The sequence below is a fragment of the Saccoglossus kowalevskii genome, chromosome 10 (assembly GCF_978046115.1).
Source record: "Saccoglossus kowalevskii chromosome 10, keSacKowa6.1, whole genome shotgun sequence".
Classification (NCBI taxonomy): Eukaryota; Metazoa; Hemichordata; class Enteropneusta; family Harrimaniidae; genus Saccoglossus; species Saccoglossus kowalevskii.
Window position 1 is genome coordinate 26,493,576 of NC_140650.1, and position 24,349 is coordinate 26,517,924.

Consider the following 24,349-nt stretch of genomic DNA (forward strand, 5'->3'; position numbering starts at 1 on the left):
CAAGGGACAGACGCTCTAAATCCGCTTTGGTAAAAAAGAAAATAGATGGAAATATTCCCGAGCAGATCAAAGCAATATCCACTCTTCGTCGCTAGATGGCACAATTTATAGGTGTGTTGGGCGCGGTTTAGCACAAAACTTATAATGTAATTTCGTGTGATGCTTGCTCCATACTGTAATTTAACCATGAATCCTACGCAGAGCTTTTTCTCAGATTTTCCGGAAATTATTCTGTTCATTCTTACAAAGTAATAGTTTGATGTTTGTCAATTTATTCATTACAACGTTTGATAACATTTTGAAGGGCGGTGGTCGTCGCGCCACGCAATGAAAAAAAATGGCGACTTTGACTGTTGAGTACAAAGTGAGACGTTATTAAGTTTTAACTATGTAATTTCTTTGGTGATTGGAAGGTATCGAATGAGTCACCGGCAGTAAATAGTGTATGTTGTGCCTTGGTCAAAACACGTACTTGTGATTTTCATTGAATGAATTTATTTCACCAAAAAAACACAAAAACAACGGTAAAGGTAGAAGTTGCACAGGTAGTAAATACATATAAATAAAAAAGAAGAAGAGAAGAGCGCATTGGATTGCATTGTGTCACACATGAGCGGCGCGACGACCACCACACTTTAAGAATAAAATGAACTTAGTTTTCTTTCCCGCTTCCACTTATCCGTTAACCCACTTATTACAGCGGCATTAACCATGTCAGCATTGGGGAAATTACGGAGCAGCAGGATATTTTAATTTCTTCTTTTGTCTTTTTATCATGTTTTTTTCTTTCTATTTTTTAAAAATCAGAAATAAAGTTATATAATAATAACATTACAGGACAAGATAAGACCACGATGAATTTGTCGATGAATACTCATTGACAATATACTCGAATATTGCGCTACAGGGAATATTATAAAGACAATCCATGACAGAGATCGGGGCTTCATAATTTTACATATACCAGTACGAGTATATATGTGTGTGCGCACTCAACGTTTCTGAACAAAACAACAGAAGTAACTAACTATGCCAGAGAGGGCGTATTTGCATAATCAAAATGGCGACCTACGTAGAAGAGATGCACAAGCACTTCCAAAATTTTGGAAAGACCCAGGAATACACTGCACATGCTTCGAAGGTTCACTCGGTTGCGTGGAGTTGTGATGGGAGGAAGCTTGCATCGGGTTCATTTGATAAAACTGTGAGCGTCTTCGTTTTGGATAAAGATCGACTGGTGAGTGCAACGAAAGTACAGTGTTTGACACATGTTCATTTGTATATTTTGTTGTAAACATCGAACTGGTCTAAGAGTACCGGTACTCGGTGTACTGTAGTTTTATATTTTATACATGGTGACGACGACAATTTTTTGCGTCCATGTCAGAGTCACTTTATGATCAAATAATTATTTTATTATGACCGATATGTAAATATGCAAGACCAATAAATAAATATATAAATGAATAAATGAATAAACCCAACCAGTCTATGGTGACAAATCAGGTAACGGTCTTCCCTTTCATTCACCTATTCATAATATTTTATAATTTATCAAAATTGCTACAACAAGTAATTTTGTGGCATGTATATTAATTAAATAAATACATGTAGTAACAAAAACTGTCTGTTTTGGGTAGCAAGATGATTGATCTTGAGTAAAGTTTGTTTATGTTTGATGTTAATTGTAGCAGGCATTTTCGATTTTCAGTCTTTGTCCCTCGTGTATATATAGTTGCCATTCCAGTTTGTTATACCACCGTCAATGGTATTTATTACTATACACAGGGACACAGACTACACAAATTTGGCAGTGTCAGTTGTACCAGCCCAAATCTGGTGCTCGTAATGAATGGAACTTTGTGTAAGCCAGCCAATCATAGTCGATTTACTTATCTTTCATCAGACAATTGGCATGTCCTTGTCATTTTTAGTGTTCGCCAGTGTAACATTCAACATGTAACATGACATGTTTCAGGTACAAACATGAGACAAACTTGAAGAAAATTTGTGAACAAGCAGCTGTGATATTAAACATTTTATTTGATTTCTTATACATGTAGCTCTTCATTTCAATTGAGGGAACAATATGTATGTATGTACCATGGACATGTCTATGTCTATGTCTTGATTAGTTTTGGATTAAAATCTGTGCATATTTATTATAATTAGTAAATTTCCAGCTTTTCTACTGGTATCTGAAGCATCACATTTCATTGAAACTTAGATTTATGTGCATTATGCACTAACCTGATTAGTTTTGGGTTGAAAATCATGAATACTAATGAACTAATTTGCATAATGTTTAGCCACTTTTTTGGTTTTCAATTGAAATCTGAAAAACCAGTCATTGCATTTCAATGTAACTTGGAACATAATGCATAGGTGTCTGGGGGAAATGTGCAGACCTACTTAGTTTTTAGTTGGAATCTGTACATATCTTATAACTGTAATATCTTAAGCACTGTTACAGCTCTATCAATAAGCCAAGGGTTTATTGGAGTCAAACATGGCCTAAGCTGAACACGTTTACATAGTCATTTTAGTACATAGATGCTCTAGAACAATGCACAGACCTGCTCAGTTTCTGGTTAGAATCAGATCATATTAATTATCGAATTTGCATAATAATTCATAATTTTTTGGTTCTAATCACATTTCAATGAAACTTTGTACTTTGATGGTCTGTGACAATACAATGTGACGATCTAATTAGTTTTGGGTTTATATACATCCATAATAATTACCTAATTTGCATAATAATTAACATTTCAGCTTTCCACTAATTTAGTGTGCCATGAAACAATATACAGACCTAAATCTATGCATAATAATTGATTATTTTGTATAATATTTCATTTGGTTCATTGGGGTAATACCCAGACTTGATTCGTTTAATGCTGAAAAACATGCATATTGATTATCTACTCTTAGCCTACACTGTATTTCTGATATCTAAAAAAATCAGATTTAAATAAAATTCATCACAGAGGTGCTCTGGAATTAATTGTACTGAAATCAAATTTTCTGTATGTATTATAAATTTTAATAATGTGAATCACGATGTTTTCATGTTGTGCATCTCAAATAGCAGACAAATATTAGTTGCCAAGCTTCTTGTTTGAAAGGCAATACTCTCATCACTCAGGAATTCTTTCTAAGCTTTGTTAGTCCCCGTTTGGTCGTAGTCCGAAAACGAGGACTTGAGTTTTGCCCTGTGTGTGTCTGTGCGTCCGTGCGTGCGACCGTGATCACCTGTATCTCGAACATGCATGGGCCGATTAAGTTCAAACTTCACTCATACATCACACATTATATGGGACATATGCACATGCATTTTTTTCATGATCTGATTAACGATAGCTGAATAGCGGCCATTTTAAAGCCGAAAATGCATCAAAATCACACATTTTCACCATTCCGGACCCGGATCTCAGTTATGCATGGACGGATTTCGTTAAAATTTGGTACATACATTAAACATAATAGGACCTTGATGCACGTCATTTTTCTTTCCAGGATCAAGTTCGAAATGGCCGACTGGCGGCCATTTTGTTTTAAAGAATTCAGTTCTGGATCCGTATCCAAGACATGTCTGGATTGATCAAGTTCAAACTTCAAACACACATGGTACATCATGTCACAAATAGATATGTGCATTTGTTTCATGATCCCCTTAACAATAGCTGAATGATGGCCATTTTAAGGCCGAAAATGCATCAAAATCACGTATTTTCACAATTCCGGAATCGGATCTCAGTCATGCATGGATGGATTTTGTTCAGATTTAGTACAATGTGTTGTACATATGCAGGTGCATTTCGGTCATGATCTGCTTTGAATGTATATGTCACTCAATTATGAACGGAACGGGGACGTGTCATTGAAAATGACTTGTTTGATTTTTGAATTGACAAAACATTATATTTTAGTACACAATCTTTCTGACTTATTTATGAAGAAATCTTCATACTTTTCAGAATGCGATATACGGTACAGAACATTTTTATGTGTAGTTGTGATTTTCTTTAGTCATTGAAGATAAATGTACTGGTGGTTCAGACAACCAAGTGTGCTTTCTGTAAATCACCTTCAAATTATAGTTTGTTTTAATTACTATTATTACAGTTCCATGTTTTTTTCAAATCTATTTCAATATAGAATGATTGTTTTAATGTATATTATATATATATATGTTAGAGTCAACTGACCATGTTGTATGTTATAAACGTAAATATTTGAAACCTCAAATGCAAGTACACACTGTATGAGGTCACATAGTGACATCACAGATTTGGTGGATTAATACAAACAGAAGATCATGAGGAGGTGTGAAAGTGTCGACTAATCACAAGTCATACTCGTCTACCTGATTGATGCTTGCCGAGCCAATTAAATTATCTTGTTTGGATTTAAATGAAGCTTTATATTTTAACTGAAATGAGTTGAGTTTATAAACATGGGTTTGTTGACTTGAGAGCAATTATATGGTTTTTAATTTAACTTTCATTTGCTTTAGAGTAGGGATCACCATATATATCGTGGCCATGGAGACAGCGTTGATCAGTTATGCTGGCACCCATCACATCCGGATTTATTCGTCACGGCTTCTGGTGATAAAAGTATCCGGATATGGGATGCAAGATCCAATAAATGTGTTGCCTCTGTTGCCACAAAAGGTATGGACTAATATCTCAACATAAAATAAGTTGAAGCAAGGGTGGATAAAAGATAAGGGCATGAATCTTTCATGTCCATGCATGATGAAGTATATGCAATGTAATCTATTAAAATCCATTAAAGCTATAGGCTGTAATCTGAATTTAATTGGAATTTGTTTGTTACAACTAAGATATAATGTACAAAACAAAAAGCATAAGAAATGTAGATTAACAAAAATAAGAACAATTAAACATTTATAAATACATCGCTTGCTGAAGGGTAAAATAAATAAAAAACAAAAAACATTCGCTGACAATGTGTTAATGAAGCTAATACCAACATCAGATATGTTTTGAAAACTTTATTGAAATAATGTGCTGTGAGAGTATGGCAGGGATTGCACTTGAATTCTCATTATTCTCATTGGTGCCAAAATGAAAAGGAATTTTTGACAATAAAATTTGTATTTCCATCACAAATGCAGTGTCCTCCACAAGGATTTTTAGAGTGGGGGACCACTGAGCTATAATTTATTTAATAATTTAACTTCAGCACCAATTTTTGAAGTTGAATGACAACTGTTTTTAGCTGAGTCTCAGAAGATGATCTGACAACATGTTTGAGTGATTCATTGTTTAATTAACATGTGATAATTAAAGAACTGATGCTTGACAGGACAACTTTTGTTGTTTGGAGTAAAGACATCGTCTACTGTAAATAGGTTAATTGTTCACTAGGTTTTAATTTTGTTATTTTGCAGACTGGAAAATGCGCTAAATTAAACCCAGTGAATATGTAAAATTTAGCATAGAACACATTATCTAAATGATAACCATGAATTTAAAACCCACTGAATATGCCCAATATGGTAAATCAGCGAAATTTATACCCAGTGAAAATTATACATTTTACAGTATCATTTATAGAGGGCGCTCTCTAGAGTCAATACAAATCTGTCACCATCATTATTTCACAGGTGAGAATATAAACATATGTTGGAGTCCAGATGGCCATACGATAGCAGTCGGTAATAAGGAAGATCTAGTGACGTTTATTGATGCCCGTTCACATCGTATCAAAGCTGAAGAACAGTTTAAATATGAAGTCAATGAAATTTCATGGAATAATGACAGTGATTTGTTCTTTTTGACAAATGGACATGGGTGTATAAATATATTAAGGTGAGTTGACGCTTGTGAGGTCTGAAAATGTGTATTATACAATGCTTCATGTTTGTGTGTTTGTCTAATAATGTAATAATTTGCTGAATACTCTCCCATCATATAATCTATCTCCATACCTTATTTTAGCTGGAATTAATTTTCGCTGAAAAGACTTTTTGGGTGTTTTATATGGATTTTATTTTCACTGATTTTTAACAAGTTAAATATAAAATATAGGAAAAAAGAATATTCACTTGATTTTATTTTCACTGAATCATTCCTTCAGCTGAAATAGCCAAAATTAATTCCAAGCGAAAATAAAGTATTTTGCCGTATTTCTTTATTTATAATGGACACAGTTTGAAACTTGACAGGGACTATGTCATTAACAATAACTTGTTATCTTGCCAAACATTTTCCAAATCAAGTTACAGATTAGGAACCGCTTTTATAAACCATGTGTCCAAAACCCGTCTCCACATATACTGTGGAATACTTTATTTTCGCTGGAATTAATTTTCGCTGAAAAAGCTTTTAGGGCATTTTTTATGGAATTTATTTTCACTGATTTTTGATGAGTTTAATGTGAAATATAGGAAAAAAAGTATATTCACTGGATTTTATTTTCACGGAATCGTCCCTTCAGCGAAAATAGCGAAAATAAATTCCAAGCGAAAATAAAGTATTCTACAGTAGATTACTGACCTCTGACCAAGAATTGAAAACGAAAATACAGTGATTCAAGCATAGACCTTAGGACAATTATGGTGCATTGTAACAAATCATCTAATTAGATAAAAAGCAAATACAAAAACTCTAGATACAGTCTATCGATGCTTTGAAAAGTATGGTTATTCGTACCTAGGTTAAATTGCAAAGTCTGGTCAGTTTACAATCTACTTAAAAACAAGTTATACAAGATTTACACACAAGTGTGTGTAAGTGTTTTGTTTTTTAGCTCCGCTGTCGATTTTATCGAGAGGAGCTTATCATATAAGTGATTGTCCGGTGTCATCCGTCGTCTTCGTCGTCGTCCGTGGCAATGTTTTACTTTTTTTTTAAAGTAATGGACACAGTTTGAAACTTGACAGGGACTATGTCATTAACAATAACTTGTTATCTTGCCAAACATTTTCCAAATCAAGTTACAGATTAGGAACCGCTTTTATAAACCATGTGTCCAAAACCCGTCTCCACATATACTGTGGAATACTTTATTTTCGCTGGAATTAATTTTCGCTGAAAAAGCTTTTAGGGCATTTTTTATGGAATTTATTTTCACTGATTTTTGATGAGTTTAATGTGAAATATAGGAAAAAAAGTATATTCACTGGATTTTATTTTCACGGAATCGTCCCTTCAGCGAAAATAGCGAAAATAAATTCCAAGCGAAAATAAAGTATTCTACAGTAGATTACTGACCTCTGACCAAGAATTGAAAACGAAAATACAGTGATTCAAGCATAGACCTTAGGACAATTATGGTGCATTGTAACAAATCATCTAATTAGATAAAAAGCAAATACAAAAACTCTAGATACAGTCTATCGATGCTTTGAAAAGTATGGTTATTCGTACCTAGGTTAAATTGCAAAGTCTGGTCAGTTTACAATCTACTTAAAAACAAGTTATACAAGATTTACACACAAGTGTGTGTAAGTGTTTTGTTTTTTAGCTCCGCTGTCGATTTTATCGAGAGGAGCTTATCATATAAGTGATTGTCCGGTGTCATCCGTCGTCTTCGTCGTCGTCCGTGGCAATGTTTTACTTTTTTTTTTTCGACTTCTTCTTGAAAACTACAAGCCTGAATGCTTTGATACTTGGTGTATATGTACCTTGGGGAGACCTCTCTTAGATTTGTTCATTTCATGATGATATCTTCAATTCTCTAATTTTGGTGAATATTTTTGTCATTTTTGGTAAAAAGTGATATTTTTGACTTCTTGTTGAAAACCGCATGTCCAATTGCTTTGATATTACATATATAGGTACTACATGTACATGTGGATCTCTCTCAGATTTGTTTATTTTGTAATTATATCTTTTATTCTCTAATTTTGGTGAATATTTTTGTCATTTTTGGTAAAAAGTGATATTTTCGACTTCTTGTTGAAAACCGCATGTCCAATTGCTTTGATATTTCATATATAGGTACTACATGTGGACCTCTCTCAGATTTGATCATTTTGTAATGATATCTGTAATTCTCTAATTTTGGTTAATATTTTTGTCATTTTTGGTAAAAAGTGATATTTTTGACTTCTCATTAAAAATCGCAAGTCCAATTTCTTTGATATTACATATATAGGTACTACATGTGGACCTCACTCAGATTTGTTCATTTCATGGTGATATCTTCAATTTTCTAATTTTGGTGAATATTTTTGTCATTTTTGGTAAAAAGTGATATTTTCGAATTCTTGTTGAAAACCGCATGTCCAATTGCTTTGATTTTACATATATAGGTACTACATGTGGACCTCTCTTAGATTTGTTCATTTTGTAATGATATCTTTAATTCTCTAATTTTGGTGAATATTTTTGTCATTTTTGGTAAAAAGTGATATTTTCCACTTCTTTTTAAAAACCGCAAATCTGATTGCTTTGATATTTCATATATAGGTACTACATGTGGACCTCTCTCAGATTTGCTCATTTTGTAATGATATCTTTAATTCTCTAATTTTGGTGAATATTTTTGTCATTTTTGGTAAAAAGTGATATTTTCAACTTCTTGTTAAAAACCGCAAGTCCAATTTCTTTGATATTACCGTACTCGACCGCGTTAGCGCCCAGGGGCCTCAACTCAGAAAATCACGATTTTTTAGGGGTGGGCGCTTACCCGAGCACCCCCCTCGAAAAAGAGTGCAAATGAAAAATTTGATTCATCAAGTAACAGATTACGTCTTTGAGGGAAATTAAATTACGAAATTAGTTGAGTGTCATTGATTTTCACAATGAAGAAACAGAAATGATCACAAAAAATATGCACATTTTATTACAATATTAATTACGTACCACCAGAATTTACGAAATTAAAAACATTTGAGTCTGTTGGAACACAGTCAAAGTCAAAATTGTCATATTATCTCCACTGACGAAGGTGTTGGATCGTACGCAAACTCTCGATGAAAATCACTTTCCGCCATGATGCATTTGCAGATTTCACCTGCAGTGGCGTCCTTTGACCTAATGGGTCAAGTTGGTTATTAACCAATCACAATGCTGTGTTGTACTGACGCAATTCTTCGGAAATTCCCGAAGACTTTCCGGTAACGCAATGCGGAAGTGAATTATCGATGTCGAAGTATGATCTCTTGGAATTGATTTCAGCGACTAAACGACATAGTTTTTCCAAAAAACTAGTAACTAGCCATTTTTGAGAGGTAAACTGAATATGGCATGAAATATTTACCGCATTTTACTTGTATTAACATATCATTGTCGAAGCGTAGTTTACGCACGGTTACCGTGTTCTACGCATTCACAACATGTTCACAGTGGTCGATATCCACGCTGTATCATATAAAAACGATTACCAAGATTCGTTCCGCAAGACCAAGTTTTAAATTAGTTACATTTTGAAGGGGTGGGCGCTTTGCCGAATGTGACCCAGAATATAAAAATTGCGCAAAAGTGGAGGGTGGGCGATATCTCAGCTATCTCAGCCGTCAGGCTGCTTGTCTTGTCTTCTTGATCGTACAACTGTATCAAGATCCTGACAAGTATACAGTTTAATAAAGAAAACCATTATCATTACAAATGATACAACCATGTTAGTTTACAATCTGCATCAAGACAAAAAACAGATGAAGTTTGTTTTACAAGATAAACGTATGGTCTGAACATGATCAAAAGTGGTTATAACTGCTACACTGTTTCAGTGACTTATCTGAAATGCTTATATATACATGTATCTGTATGTACGATGTGTGGCTTTAATTGGATTAGATATGTTTCAACATCTCAGCTTGTAATAAGTATGTTTTTTAAGCATCGTCTCTAGGTGTTGGCTGAGGAAAGCATGCCTTGACATGTAGCTAGGTTTGGTGCCGTAAGTATTACCTTGGATATTTTGGTGCATGTCTTGACTTTACCAATACTGGCAACTGTGTGATTCTAGAATGTGGTTTTAAACTATCTTTCACTATTGCAGTTATCCAGAGTTGAAACCTCTCCAGACATTAAATGCCCATCCAGCTAATTGTATATGCATTGAATTTGATCCTACTGGTAAATATTTTGCTACAGGCAGTGCTGATGCTTTAGTCAGTCTTTGGAATGTAGACGAATTAGTATGCGTTAAGACGTTTTCCAGGTATGGTTGCAAATGTTATTAACCTTTTCACCACCAGTTCCCTCTTTTCATCACAAATTCACAAAATACCCCGGTAGTCCTGTCTATAGTCTGCACTTTCCTTTCCGTTGACAAAAATAGCCAAATTCTTTGAGTAGAAACTGAAAATTGACTCAAATTTTGTCTGGAGGTTCAAAAATTAGGGTTCATTTCCAGAAATATTGAAGAATATAAGAAAAAAGTGCAGAATAATTTGGCCCAGAAAGTCCAGTGGTGAAAAAGTTAAATGTCATGTTTTATGTCAATATACCATATATAAGCTGATGGGAACAGTCTGTTCAAATGACTGTCTGTAGATGACGACTCCTCAACAACTCCTGAATCTTTTGACCACCATATTTGACTACATGTATATATATATAGATAGATGTTAATTATGTCAGCACAGCACACATTGTATACGATATAAACATTTATTTATTTAAAATGATGAAAAAATTTCAAACATACTTCATAAACTTCTAATAAAAGTGTCATCTGAAAGAATTAAATTTCATAATGCTGTATTCAAATTCTAGCTTGTTATTAACTCCCAAAGTCATTTGAAAACAAGGTTTAGTTATACTGAATCTGCTAATTCAAAACACTGATCAATTGATTGTCTTGATATTGGTGACAGTGTTGATGTATAGTCAGAAATCCCCATTGAGATGACACATCAAATATCTTGTGCTGGTAACTCAATGACATACATCTGCTTTCAAGATCTCCAAAAAATCCTAGCATCCACTTCAACCAGGGTTAACTACTGAGAATGCCTTTAATGTAATTGGTGTTTAACATCCAGTAGTTTGTGTGATTTGAATGGCCATTGAAAACTGAGTACTGTAAGATACTTTATTTTTCGATTGGAATTAATTTTCGCTGAAGGAATGATTCAGTGAAAATAAAATCAAGCAAATATTCTTTTTTTCCTATATTTTACATTTAACTCGACAAAATCAGTGAAAATAAAATCCGTACAAAACACGAAAATTAATTCCAGCTATTTCACAGTATTTGAGTTCCATTGGTCTGATGAAGCTGATGCAACTGTAATTTTTTGATGATAATTGCATGACTAATGAAATAAAGCAGCCAACATTCCTAGGTGTTTTTATGGTAGCGGTCTGTGAGATTCCTGAAAGTGTGTAGAATTCTAAGCATCTGTAGAGAAGCAATATGCTTCAAATGCTCACTAGGTCTTAAATTTACTGGTTTGTGAAACAAACAATCCTCGGGCGGAGCTACGTCACAAGACGTTCCACGTTGCTAAGACGTGCACCACTGTACCATGCATTTCTATGGGCTCTGTGTGCACGCTGCTGTGGAACTCCGGTTGAGTCGGTGAAAATTCGAGAAAACAACACAAACTCAACTTTGAAGTAATCCTAAACAACCGAATTCATATGCGTTACACATGCAGAGCTAATCTTGTTACACTGTTCAGGGGAGTCCCAACAACCATCCCAAAGTACCATTTTCTGAGAGTTTTTGGCCTTTGTTTTCACCGCGATGGTTGCCAGGCGGTGAAAATGCCCGGATATCCGCCCGAGGATACATTCTTTTGTTAAAGTGACACTAGCTGTGACTTTGAACATTTTTTGTTTAAATATAATCGTATAAAAATGACCAAATTTTAATGAAATATCATATTAGTGCAAAGTAACCTTACAGAAGGCGGATGTCATGTAAAGTGTAGTGTGGAAACTAAGGGTAAATTAGTCACCATTTCGTTGAAATCGGTAACGTGGTGACGACTATAGAAAGTCGTTATGCACAGCGCACACTGTAATGGGAAATGACCCATTAAATCACTAGTGTTAGGCTGTCATAGACTTAGCCTCTCAAGATGGCAACGTAATTGACATTTTGCCCAAGAGCCAAGTAAGTCGTCTTGTACCGTAATCGTTGAGGTTAGCTTGGCAAAATTGGTTTACAATAGATGGCACTCTCTTGAGACCTGGATGCAACCCTGCAGCCATCCTTTTTCACTTGTAATTAAGTGATTTAATATACAACGTCTTAATATACTGGTAGTGTATAATGCTATGCTTTCAGTGTCCACATTTTGGCAATGACCATTACAAATTGACACAAAAAATAATATATAAATCAGAGAAACAAGATCAGTAGTTACAGCGTTTGTCGCTTTGCATATTCATTTGGTTTTAATTTCATGCATTTTACTATTAGCAAAATAAGCAAAAAGAAAACCCAGCAAATAATTCAACTATAGGAATTTTTATTTGATATGTTTATTTTCAGATTGGACTGGCCTGTAAGAACGCTTAGTTTTAGCCATGACGGTAAAATGTTGGCTTCAGCATCAGAAGATTTAGTCATTGATATTGCATATGTTGAAACAGGTACGTGTAAAACATTGTATTCACTCTATTATTAGAACTTGTTTCCCTTGTCAAAATATGTAATGTTTTAATAATTCAGTACAGAAAATCTGGTCTTCTAATAGAGCAAATAAGCCAATCCTATTAGTTAAACATTAAACTATTTATTTATAAGAAGCAAAATGTGTATGTTATGCAACCTCATATTAGAAGGGTTAGGTATGTGTGTGTGTGTCCCTAGCAATGATGACCATATTAAGCAGTTTATTAAAGCATGATATTTCTTTAACTTTTTAACTCTACTGTACATGATTGTTTATTGTTCATCAGTCCCACAATCAACACATACCACCACCACCCCACCCCCGGGTAGTTTTTACCTCTTCTCGAAAACTACCAGCCTGATTGCTTTGATGCCTGTGATGTAGTTGGTAGTTTATCTTTAGCTCCGCTGTCGACTTTGTCGAGCGGAGCTTATCATATGAGTGATTGTTCGTCGTCGTCCGTGTCAATGTTTTACTTTTTCGACTTCTTCTTGAAAACTACAAGCCTGAATACGTTGATACTTGGTGTATATGTACCTTGGGTAGACCTCTCTCAGATTTGTTCATTTCATGATGATATCTTCAATTCTCTAATTTTGGTGAATATTTTTGTCATTTTTGGTAAAAAGTGATATTTTCAACTTCTTGTTAAAAACCGCAAGTCCAATTGCTTTGATATTACATATATAGGTACTACATGTGGACCTCTCTCAGATTTTTTCATTTTGTAATGATATCTTTAATTCTCTAATTTTGGTGAATATTTTTGTCATTTTTGGTAAAAAGTGATATTTTCGACTTCTTGTTGAAAACCGCAAGTCCAATTGCTTTGATATTACATGTGGACCTGTCTCAGATTTGTTCATTTCATAATGATATCTTCAATTCTCTAATTTTGGTGAATATTTTTGTAATTTTTGGTAAAAAGTGATATTTTCAACTTCCTGTTAAAAACCGCAAGTCCAATTGCTTTGATATTACATATATAGGTACTACATGTGGACCTCTCTCAGATTTGTTCATTTTGTAATGATATCTTCAATTCTCTAATTTTGGTGAATATTTTCGACTTCTTGTTGAAAACCGCAAGTCCAATTGCTTTGATATTACATATATAGGTACTACATGTGGACCTCTCTCAGATTTGTTCATTTTGTAATGATATCTTTAATTTTCTAATTTTGGTGAATATTTTTGTCATTTTTGGTAAAAAGTGATATTTTCGACTTCTTGTTGAAAACCGCTAGTGCAATTGCTTTGATATATTATACATATAGGTACTACATGTGGACCTCTCTCAGATTTGTTCATTTTCTCATGATATCTTTAATTTTCTAATTTTGGTGAATATTTTTGTCATTTTTGGTAAAAAGTGATATTTTTGACTTCTTGTTGAAAACCGCAAGTGCAATTGCTTTGATATATTATACATATAGGTACTACATGTGGACCTCTCTCAGATTTGTTCATTTTCTAATGATATCTTCTGTTCTTTAATTGCCATGTGCATTGCTAACAGCGGAGCTATCTCAGCCGACAGGCTGCTTGTTTGTTCATTTCATGGTGATAGATTTAATTCTATTTGTTTTTAATATTCCTGTGTTAAACCATATGTTTCTGTATTCATGAATGAGTCTGCATACATGTATGTTACATCGGTCCTAGTATAAATGTACAAATGCTGTATATATGGTTTATGTCTTTGCTTATCCATAAAAGTTATATTCCTAGCAATTAGTAATAAAAAAAAATCACCCGATGTATAACACTCTCCCGAAAAAAAGCCTCCAAATAAGCCGTATTCCACTCACCGTGAGATCTCGCATGGCCAAGCTGTACGGCCTTAGCAATCAGTTTTGATCAAGTGATACAGGTGGCAGCATCATTGTTCACACAACAATATTGACTGCACAAAAGCGCTACAATGAGATTTTTTAGGGGTGGACGCATACCTCTTGGAAAAGAGAGCAAATCACCATGCGACAGATTAAGGGTTTATTACATGTTTTAGGAAAATAAAATTACGAAATTAATTGCATCATTGAATGAAAAAACAGAAATCGACATTTTATTAAATATTAATTATATACCATCTGAATTTATGAAGTAAAAAAAATATTAGAATCTGATAGAACGCAGGTAAAGTCTTTATGATCTTCATTGTTGAATGTTTTGGTTCGTACACAAACACTCGATGAAAAACCCTTTCCGCCAAAATGTATTCTTGCACGATTTGACCTGCAACAAATGTCCTTTGACCTAATGAGTCAAGTCTGTTATTAACCAATCAGAATCGTTAAAACTTGGTATTTGATCAATGATTAGACAGTTAGGGGCATTTTGAAGGGGATGGGCTTGACCTGTGTCACGAGGCTGGCAACAGTTGTCAGGATATCTCACGATATCTCTCACAGATAGCGGAATTTCCAATATTCAGTTTTGTCTTCTTTAGCACAACTTACACTCTCTTCCTATAACTAATAGAGGGTGCTGACAATTACTCAAATTGTGATAGTCAAGCCCTATTTTTTCGTTTTGGATAAAACAAATCTATATTACCCGATTTTCATAAAAAATACTTTGAGTGAAATTGAGTGAATGTTTGCAATGTTCTGTACTTCTGTACACAATAATTTAAAATTATACATTATATGTTTGCTTGCAGGTGAGAAGATTACGGATGTTCAGTGCGAGTCGCCGACATTTACCGTAGCATGGCATCCTAAACGACCTCTCTTAGCATTTGCATGTGATGATAAATATGACAGAGATAGGGATGCTGGTACAGTGAAATTATTTGGTTTACCATCAGAACCGCAGAATACATCGCGAGGGAGTTAGGGAGTATGCCATACTTAATATGATGCTGGCACAGTGAAAATTATTTGGTGTGTCATGAGAGGAGTATGTTTCAAAGTTACGGAATGTGCTGCGATACAGTATTTATAACACTGATGGGGATGCTAAAATTGTTTTACTATCAGAATAGTGTGCATTTCAAAGGCATGTGTTATTCTAAGTAGTGACCAATTTCACCGCCCACTAATATGTGATATGGTAACAAGAACCACCAATATGTGTTTTGTTATTTTTAGAATTTTTGTGTAGTCATCATCTCAGTTTATAATAAAATTTTTATGAACACAGTTCTTTGTACTTGTCTCAAATATGAATGCTGTTGCTTGACAATTGTTGATTAGTTCAATTCCTATAGTTCTACTCTAAAATTAGGCCACATATTTAGATAATGCAATAGTTGGCTTTATCTCCTATGCAATGGATTCTCATATTGCCTGGTCTTGTATTGCCTGCTCCCTCACAACAAAGCAATAATTTTCTGTATCATGCCTGGCCCGGCTTTCATCAATCAAAACGCGCCATTCTAAATTATGTTGTGTGTTTGAGATCACGTTGTGGTAAAATTGTATAAAACCTTTATGGACTGGATACGGCTTTTACTGCCCTTGGTTGTACTCAGTTATAATTTGACGGGACGGTGGTTTAATACATAGAAATGATTTCACTGAATGAAGACAACTTAGTGTGCTTAAAGCAAACACCTTGTGTGTCAATATTTGAATAGGTAGAATATAGGGGTGGAGTGAATATACAGTTGTATACAAGTGATTAATTTTTTCATTCAAATCCACAATTTATTATTAATCAGAATTTTCTGACCAACTGCTTTTTTTGACTCCCGAGTGCATAGCACGCAACCGAGTCTTCAGGATGTATGAATGTCTGTGCACATAATTTGCTAATTTTTACCTCTGCAGTCATTGTGGATGACAGAGTGGAGCTGTTCGTATAGGTGATACCACAATGTTCTTGTAAGATATCGGAGCTATTTCGACCGACAGGTCGCTTTTTTTACTGATGCCTCAAGAACTAATCCACACAGTTCAACGAAACTTGATTGATAGTAGCTCTTGAATATTGGGCACACTAATTCCTAATTTGCATAAATTAGTCAATTTATAGGTGTACCACAGATATCTTTAGTACAACTCATTAAATTTGAATGAACTTAGTAAACAGCTGCTCTTGGAGAACTTGCAGATAACTTTAGGATTGAATACATATATTACCAAGTTGCATAAATTTGGGAATTAACAGATTTTTATTATACTTCGTACATTGGTGCAACAGATTTCGAACTGTTACAGCGAGTACAGTTAAGATTCATACGGTAACTCTCGTAACTTTCCTGAGAAAGTTCTTATCAATGTTCCAATAACACTATAAACTTTTCCAGACGATTGAAACTACCGCAAATAAGATTCCTTATTTGCAATAACTTGTATAGTCACAACAATGTTGCAATATGAAAACTGACAAGTTAGCCATAGTATATACGTACAATACAAAACTGAATTAGTTCAAAATCGAGTGGCGCTAGGGTAGTGAGATAGTCACAAAATTTAGCAAATCATTTCATAACATCAGATCACAGGGAGCCCAGGAACTATAATCAACTGTAATACGCAGTCTCTATGAGCGGGGGGGGGGGGGGGTATCGGCTGGTATCTAGTGTAAGAAATAGACAAGGGATGAAGGCCCAGCCAGCTCACATTTTTTAAACTCGAAAAAACAGACGTAATAAATAAAATTTAAAAAAAATACCAGGTTGAAGAATATTAGTTGCTCCTTCGAATTTCGCCAAAGCCTTACCTACATTTTACCGATATCTGCAGAATAAATCAAGAAAACTACACAAATTGACTTCATTTAGGAATTCCTAACGGTTAGTCCGAACGCATGACACCGTTGGAGGCGTGGCCTGTTCAGCATTTGTCAACAACCAATCACAAGACTGGTTACGAACCAGTTGAGCAAGGCTAACTTAGTCGTGACCTCGATGTCGTTCGTAACCAGTCTTGCGATTGGTTGTTGACAAATGCTGAACAGGCCACGCCTCCAACTATGCCATGCGTTCGGGCAAACCGTTAGGAATTCCTAAATGGAGTAAATTTGTGTAGTTTTCTCGATTTATTCTGCAGATATCGGTAAAATGTAGGTTGGGCTTTGGCGAAATTTGAAGAAGCAACTAATATTCTACAACCTGGTATTTTTTTTATATTTTATTTTTCATTCTTTTCGTCTGTTTTTTCGAGTTTAAAAAATGTGAGCTGGCTGGAGCCTTCATCCCTTGTCTATTTCTTACACTAGACACCAGCCGATACCCCCCCCCCCCCCCCGCTCATAGAGACTGCATATTACAGTTGATTATAGTTCCTGGGCTCCCTGCGATCAGATCATTATAGCCCCAATAAGTAATTCCCTTGCTACATTGCCATGTTCATAGGAACTCCCAGTATGAATCTGTTTTTGCGCTCATTGTAGTATTTTAAATTTCAGCACCGTTAGATTTCTTTTAAATATCAAAGAGCAGTGCTATAGTAAGTCATCTGGTTTAGAAGGCTAATATTAAAGCGCGGGAGTCGTCACCTGCGCCAGATGGTCATAGCGTGTCATAATTTACAAACGAGCGTCTACCTGTGAGCCTTTGCGTTTTAACGTGCGTTATCGTCGCTTGGGACACTTATTTTTAAACGAATCATTCATTTTGTTTAACTATTCCAACCCAATCATTGCAATTGCTGATTTCTGTCGCATTTGTAAGCGGCTAATCATTTAATGTACATTTGTGTAGTAACATCCGGCGCGACACTGTTTAAGGGAAACAATCCCCTATTTTTTTAAACACGTGTAAACGTTTTTTTCAAATTCAGATTATTCCGTACAGATAATTGAAGGCAATAGTTCTGTCAAACCCGTTTTCAATCAGGTTTTGAAGGGATTTTACGAAATATTACTAAAATGGAAAATATTTGCTTCATGGGAGCGTTCTCAGTACACCATTTATTTTCAAATTCCATCCACTTAAGTGCTATAGTCAATAGTTTTTTTTTTACATTCGAAGCTTTCAACGGTTCAATGCAATTTTATAGGAAAAAAACACTAGAAATCATCAAACAGATACGGCAATGTTCCAAGAGAAATTAATAGGGAGATCAGTTTATTTTGGAGCCCACAGTAATATACGGTTGAATTATCGGTAGTCACCTTAAAAATCGTACTGTGGCGTTGAACATTTTTTTTCTAGCCAACTCCTAGCACCATATGGCAGGAGTTGTTACTGTCCCTTTACAATCTACCATTATCTTCTGTACAAGGATATTTTAAATAAATTTAGCCGTGTTAGAACTCTGGACATTTGGATGCACACGTTTGATACACTTGCAGCTACAAGTTTTGGATTTCAGACAAGGCCGTAGGAAGCAAAAAAATAGTTGGTCCGGCCACCCAACGAGGGCCGTAGCGTATGATGATTCCGTTCAAATCTTTGAACCCCCCTCACACACGTGTATGTTAAATGAACTGGTTGGTTGCTAAAATACAAATGGATTAATTTGGATCGTTTTTATGGGTGGTGGCCATTTGTCATTGCTCAACTGCACGACAGTTATTTGATTAATTCACTCGTTTTCGAGCTTGCTGTTGCCGATTACTTTAATGAGAAAAAAAAATGTAATTGAATTAGTCACGTCCCACAAAAAAATACTGGCAAAAGTCATTGATAATGGGGGGGGGGGACTTGTAGACAGATTTTGCTGCATGGTAGCTTGTTTGAAAGTTAACATTTATGGTAGTGAAGTTCGGGATACCGAGGAGAGATGCTTCAATTTAGAAGAGTGGGCAACAATGTACAAGCAGGTAACGTCACGGGACAGGATTGCATTACCCGCTATTTCACTACTGCTTTGACCAACATTTGTACTCAAAGATGCGAGTATCTGATCCAAGACGCTTTTATTAGAGGGCCCTGATTGAACAAGTTACTCCGTAAATGGTTTGTGGAAGAATATTTTAATAAATATAATTTAAAAATAAAATGTATACGTACAAATAGACTTAAATTATGATGTATTATAGAAACAAACTGCACTGAATAAGCGTACGGACAATTACAGTACTATAATTGCGACTTATTCATTTTCGTTATTAGTGTCAATTCAATATGCATTAAACATTAATAACGACACAATAAATACAAGTACAGAGCCAGAAAAACAAGATTTTAAATTGCTACCGTCATCAGTACCAACATATTCTTTAAACCGGCTCTCGCATTGGTAAGATTTCAAATCGTAATACATGTAGTCAGGACATTCACATTCTCTCTCTTCTGGGTAGTGAGTGGAGAATTCGGGACAACCGATAGCATAGTAGGGAATGCTTTTAGAATGGGATTTTGCGGCGCTCTCTTCAATCGCGCGATGAATCCTTGTGTCTACGATTTTATTGTCACTGACTGCATGGTGCACGACGACGTCCCCGGCCTTTAGTATTGAATCAATGTTGTAGCCGATAGCCTTCTTTCGTCTTGTAATTTTCTCTTCTAATCTGTAAACTGCAGTTATTGTATAGGTGGCAGAAACTGCCGACAATGCTAGGTTGACGAACACCGATCTGTGAAGTGGAACTGTGGAGGAAAAAAGTATGCATATAAGGCAAACCTAACAAATTTTCAAATCTACACAATATTTGTGGTACGTTGCCGAGTCGATTGGATGGGCGAGTAACTAACCGAATATTGATCTCGTTACTTGCCTGGCATCAAGTTTCCATCACCGTCGAGCTGCACATATGCATGGCTTGACAAAGCTTGTGTGAAATCAGATACGACGTCCAAACCATCAAAACTGGGAGCACCAATGGCGGGACGACCGAAGGAAAATTCGTCATCTACGTGTGCTACATACCTGTCTAGTGAAGGCGCTGCAAGACAGCCCTGTGAATGAATTTTAATGTAGACGGTCAATTATACTACCTAGTAAACTGATTATGTTCAAAGCAACTGCCACCGTCTTATTACGAGTGAATAGGGCATCAGTTTGTAAAAGCAATGTTGAACGGAACAACTGTTCAGCAAGGATGTGTTGGAAATTGTTCGGCCAAGGTTCGCAGTCTAATTCAATAAGATATCTATTTGGAGTGTCGGAGGCAATTTTAGCAGCTTGTTACAGCATGTACTTACATCGGGGTATGAAGGGGTCGAGTATTCTGATCCTCTGCAAACCATAAATAACATCAATTTAAGCGTGTAGTCTGCTCTTAATAGTGCGGGCGAGAACTTCACGTCCAATGTAACTTCTTCCTTATGCAAGACTCCTCTCGCGCCATCTGCACTGAATTCGTCATTATTGGCACCTGTGTATTAAACAAATTCTTGTTATTTCAAATGGAACATTGAGCAGTCGGTCATTAGAAACTATGAAATGTTTGGTGCGAATGTACGATAACTATTTACTAAATTTTCCAATGTTTTAGCGAGTTTAGAATGTTTGCAATGGATTCTCCGCGGATTTCAAACTATTGTTCTGACGATGTCGTTGCTTACCTCTCAGAGAGACTAACGTGATAGTTACTTTATCATCTTCCGCGTCTTCGAGCAAGACAGTAGTTTGAATTGTTATTGCGGCAGACAACTTTGCTGGTTCTCCGTCGTCGAGAATACAAGTGCTTACATCGATCACACCGCCAACGTTTGTACATGTATAGGTATCAAACAGGAATTCGAACACTCCGCTGGCATCAATTGGTACATTATTGTCAATGTTATCGGTGGAAATCGACAACAGAAATTGAAATTCCCAAGTCTGAAATAAACATTTCATGGAAACATAAATGCTCGCCCAAAGTGCGAAAAAGTGAACTAGTACCATTGGAACAGCATGTGAATTTGCTAAAACCCTGATGTCAAATGTACATTTTATTGACTACAATCTGTAGCCAATTTTATTGACTACAATCTGTAGCCAATTTTATTGACTACAATCTGTAGCCAATTTTATTGACTACAATCTGTAGCCAATTTTATTGACTACAATCTGTAGCCAATAAGCGAATGGAACAGTGGAAATTAGAAATTGCCAAGTGAAACACTCACCTGGTGACACTGGTATTGCTGGTCCGTACCAATAATATCTGTTACCATAATACATGTCGGTACGGTTGTAATAGTTGTGGCGGGAGATTTTTCAATAGTTATCAAGTTGTGATCAGCGTTGTCAGGAATATAATCTACTTCATTTGCTTTGTAGACTACCATTTTAGCATCCGAGTCCACAATTGTCGTGAATCTAAAACAAAATGTATTTGTTGGGATATGTACGCGTGTAGTTCTGTACATTTCGAGATGCGCTAGATACATTTATTTATTTATTTCAACTATTCGAGCATGGAATATCATCAATCCCCTTTAACGGTTATTTTAAAAGATTGTACGATTCTCTTCTACACTAGAAACTTCTAAATCCGAAGTTGATTTCAGTTCCAAAATAGAATTAACTAATTCAGCAAGTATCATTTTAAGGAATCTGATAGAATGAAATTGTACTTTCACTATTTGCAATGGTCCTGTGCCACACATTAGTTTATTACATTATACAAGATGAATGCATACCTCAGTTTGAGTCTGGCCTGTGTTGGTATGGGGTCACCAGCTGCATCATACACAGTACTCACAATAGCGAACTCGAAGATCGGTTTCAATATGGCAGTTGAACTTATTATGAACTACAAATAGTAAATTTATGTTATTTTAGAATCAACTGGAGTTCATAGAACGTAGACTTAAACATTTGCTAGTTTCTCCATTTTATAACTTAGTTTGATTATTAGTATGGACTTATTTTGAATGATCAGCAGTTTGTTTACCTTTCCTATCGCTGTACGCGATAATCGCCAGATCAATTCTATATGGGATTGAACAAACGATATACCAGCAGTCGCCACGGCATCGTCTTTTGGTCGTACGTTGGTTGCATACAGCTTAGTTCGGTATTCGATTTCGTCGGAATTTGAGCCGGCCACTTGCCAGATGTTTGTTATTCCATCAGACTTCAGGCAAGAAAAGAATGTACCCATGTCGCCTTCAAAAATAATTTGGTCGGTTCTTTTGTTGTTAGCTGCAGTAAATTAATCAGATTGATGTTATTAGTTTGCCGACAAATAAAACTAGATAGATGGATGATTACATACTCTAGAAAGGGTTGCAAATTTGGGCAAGAGATGTAGATATGGTTGTCATGAAAACAATTTAAGTGATGATACAAGATTAGCTCTTGTACACGTTTAATGTATAGTTGCGTTCGCGTACGGATTCTTGAGCATGGGCCAAGAATTCAAAAATATTGGCCCACAAGAAACTTTGCACGAATGGTTATCACGGGCCAAGAAAGCTAAATGTAACCAGTCAACACTAATGTGCACTTTTTGAATTTGCATTGTTTTCTAACCGTAGAACTAACTTGTATACTTGTTACCGAGTAAGCTTAGTTAAAATGGCTAAAGATTTGTACATTTTTAACAAGTTTGGGCATTTCTTAGCCCGTGTCAACCGTTTCCTCTTGTGTGCTAATGTAATGGGTTCTAGTCGATTAACTCTTGACCTGTATTTGGTGTAACGTGAAAAATGATTGGTTTTATGACGAAATTTGTTTTTATAATGAATTTGCCACTTTCAAGTTGTCCCATGCAGAACAGACCAATAATTAATACAGTTCAATGAATCAAGAAACGAGTTTAGAGTGTAGAACACTACGTACCGTCTACAGTTCCCCTCACGAACTCTGTGAATAGTTTTTTACTGGCTAGTTCCCCATCGACTTTGTCTGTGAAATAGCCATCCTCAAAGTAAGTAGGAAAAGTGGAATCTTCGTATACAGAAGAGCATTCGCCGGTTCGTCCCGAAACCAGGTTGCCTGAAATTCAACGATACAATAACACTTAAAGTTGCATTCCCGCCTCCATAGAGCTTTTTTGGATAAAACAATGCAGATTACCAATTGCCTCAAATGGTCGGAGTTTCGAGACCAGGGGATGGTGGTAGAGAGTCTACTTTGTGTATAGAACAAAGGTTACTGCTCTTTGAGTTGTTGACGAAATTATTGCGAGCTAGTGTTGATCAGCGAGGGATATTTTTCATCAGAAATTTGTATTCTGTTTGGTAAACATGTACGTAAATGACGTCACAATGAGACTACCTATAAAACGAATGTAAAAAGTTCACGAAATTCGAATGCGATCTGCGAGATCATGTCATCTTTCCAAGAGATGGTAAAACACGGGCGTAATTTCTGCAAACATTCACCTGTGGTTTCGTCAATTGGGTAGGCATTCTGAATAAATTTGAATTCCTGAAAATCAAGAATCCAAAATTCATAGACATTTTCTGTGTCTTGTACGTTCAGCTTCAAGTCAACGACGCCATTAGTTACGTTGAATTCGTCTTTGGTGACTTTACCCATTACAGAAAACCTGGTATCTGCGTTGTCAGGCGAAATATCTGCACCGAAAGCACAGAATACCGGCTTGACGGTCAACAAAACTACCAAGAAGGAGGAAAAGGTCGCGAGCAGCATGGTTGAAAGAAGTGGAGCTAGCTGACGAGCTGTAAGCTTCCTTCACCCGCGAACGACGCCAATGAAATAAACCAGAACAAAAATGACATTCAAACTCGACAGGACGTATTTATAGATTTGAGCTGGAGCAAGGCAAAATTTGATTCGTCGAAAAATTTTTCTCATCAAACAAGCTGCATTCTGATTGGTCTGAATAAAAGGTGCAAGGTTTGAGTAGTCAATCAGGCACAATCTTGTGTTGAAAATATACGTGTCAGATAACCAATCAACAATGTACTTACAAAGTCGTACCTGATTGGCTACCCAACCTTAACACCTGACAGTCAGACCAATCAAAGCGCAGCTGTGTCGAAAACACCTATGTATG

General features: G+C 35.7%; 2 protein-coding genes across 2 annotated transcripts; one reads left to right on the plus strand and one right to left on the minus strand.

Moving 5' to 3' along the window:
- The first annotated feature begins 1,060 nt into the window (after positions 1–1,060).
- On the plus strand, positions 1,061–15,699 carry LOC100369864 (THO complex subunit 3-like). The gene is made up of 6 exons (XM_002733962.2): positions 1,061–1,237; positions 4,520–4,679; positions 5,639–5,843; positions 9,982–10,143; positions 12,430–12,530; positions 15,219–15,699. Exons 1-6 carry the CDS (start codon positions 1,061–1,063, stop codon positions 15,392–15,394), a joined length of 981 nt encoding a protein of 326 aa, XP_002734008.1. The 3' UTR covers positions 15,395–15,699.
- Positions 15,700–19,407: 3,708 nt separating this feature from the next.
- Positions 19,408–24,060, minus strand: LOC102804246 (uncharacterized). Its single transcript, XM_085504438.1, has 9 exons — positions 23,712–24,060; positions 23,167–23,322; positions 22,277–22,527; positions 22,023–22,135; positions 21,507–21,699; positions 20,958–21,216; positions 20,595–20,767; positions 20,168–20,348; positions 19,408–20,039 (listed from the first exon to the last, which is right to left on the minus strand). Exons 1-9 carry the CDS (start codon positions 23,980–23,982, stop codon positions 19,570–19,572), a joined length of 2,067 nt encoding a protein of 688 aa, XP_085360564.1. The 5' UTR covers positions 23,983–24,060; the 3' UTR covers positions 19,408–19,569.
- Between the last annotated feature and the right edge of the window lie 289 nt (positions 24,061–24,349).

What these genes read in the sequence shown, in the direction of transcription:
- LOC102804246 (XM_085504438.1), bottom strand. Translation starts at nt 23,982, where the DNA reads ATGCTGCTCGCGACCTTTTCCTCCTTCTTGGTAGTTTTGTTGACCGTC. An exon ending in CGCGTACAGCGATAGGAAAG is followed by an intron (nt 22,136 to 22,276) that starts GTAAACAAACTG and finishes TACTATTTGTAG; the next exon opens with TTCATAATAAGTTCAACTGC. An exon ending in CACGTTAGTCTCTCTGAGAG is followed by an intron (nt 20,768 to 20,957) that starts GTAAGCAACGAC and finishes TTTAATACACAG; the next exon opens with GTGCCAATAATGACGAATTC.
- LOC100369864 (XM_002733962.2), top strand. Translation starts at nt 1,061, where the DNA reads ATGGCGACCTACGTAGAAGAGATGCACAAGCACTTCCAAAATTTTGGA. An exon ending in TTTTGGATAAAGATCGACTG is followed by an intron (nt 1,238 to 4,519) that starts GTGAGTGCAACG and finishes CATTTGCTTTAG; the next exon opens with AGTAGGGATCACCATATATA. An exon ending in TATTGCATATGTTGAAACAG is followed by an intron (nt 12,531 to 15,218) that starts GTACGTGTAAAA and finishes GTTTGCTTGCAG; the next exon opens with GTGAGAAGATTACGGATGTT.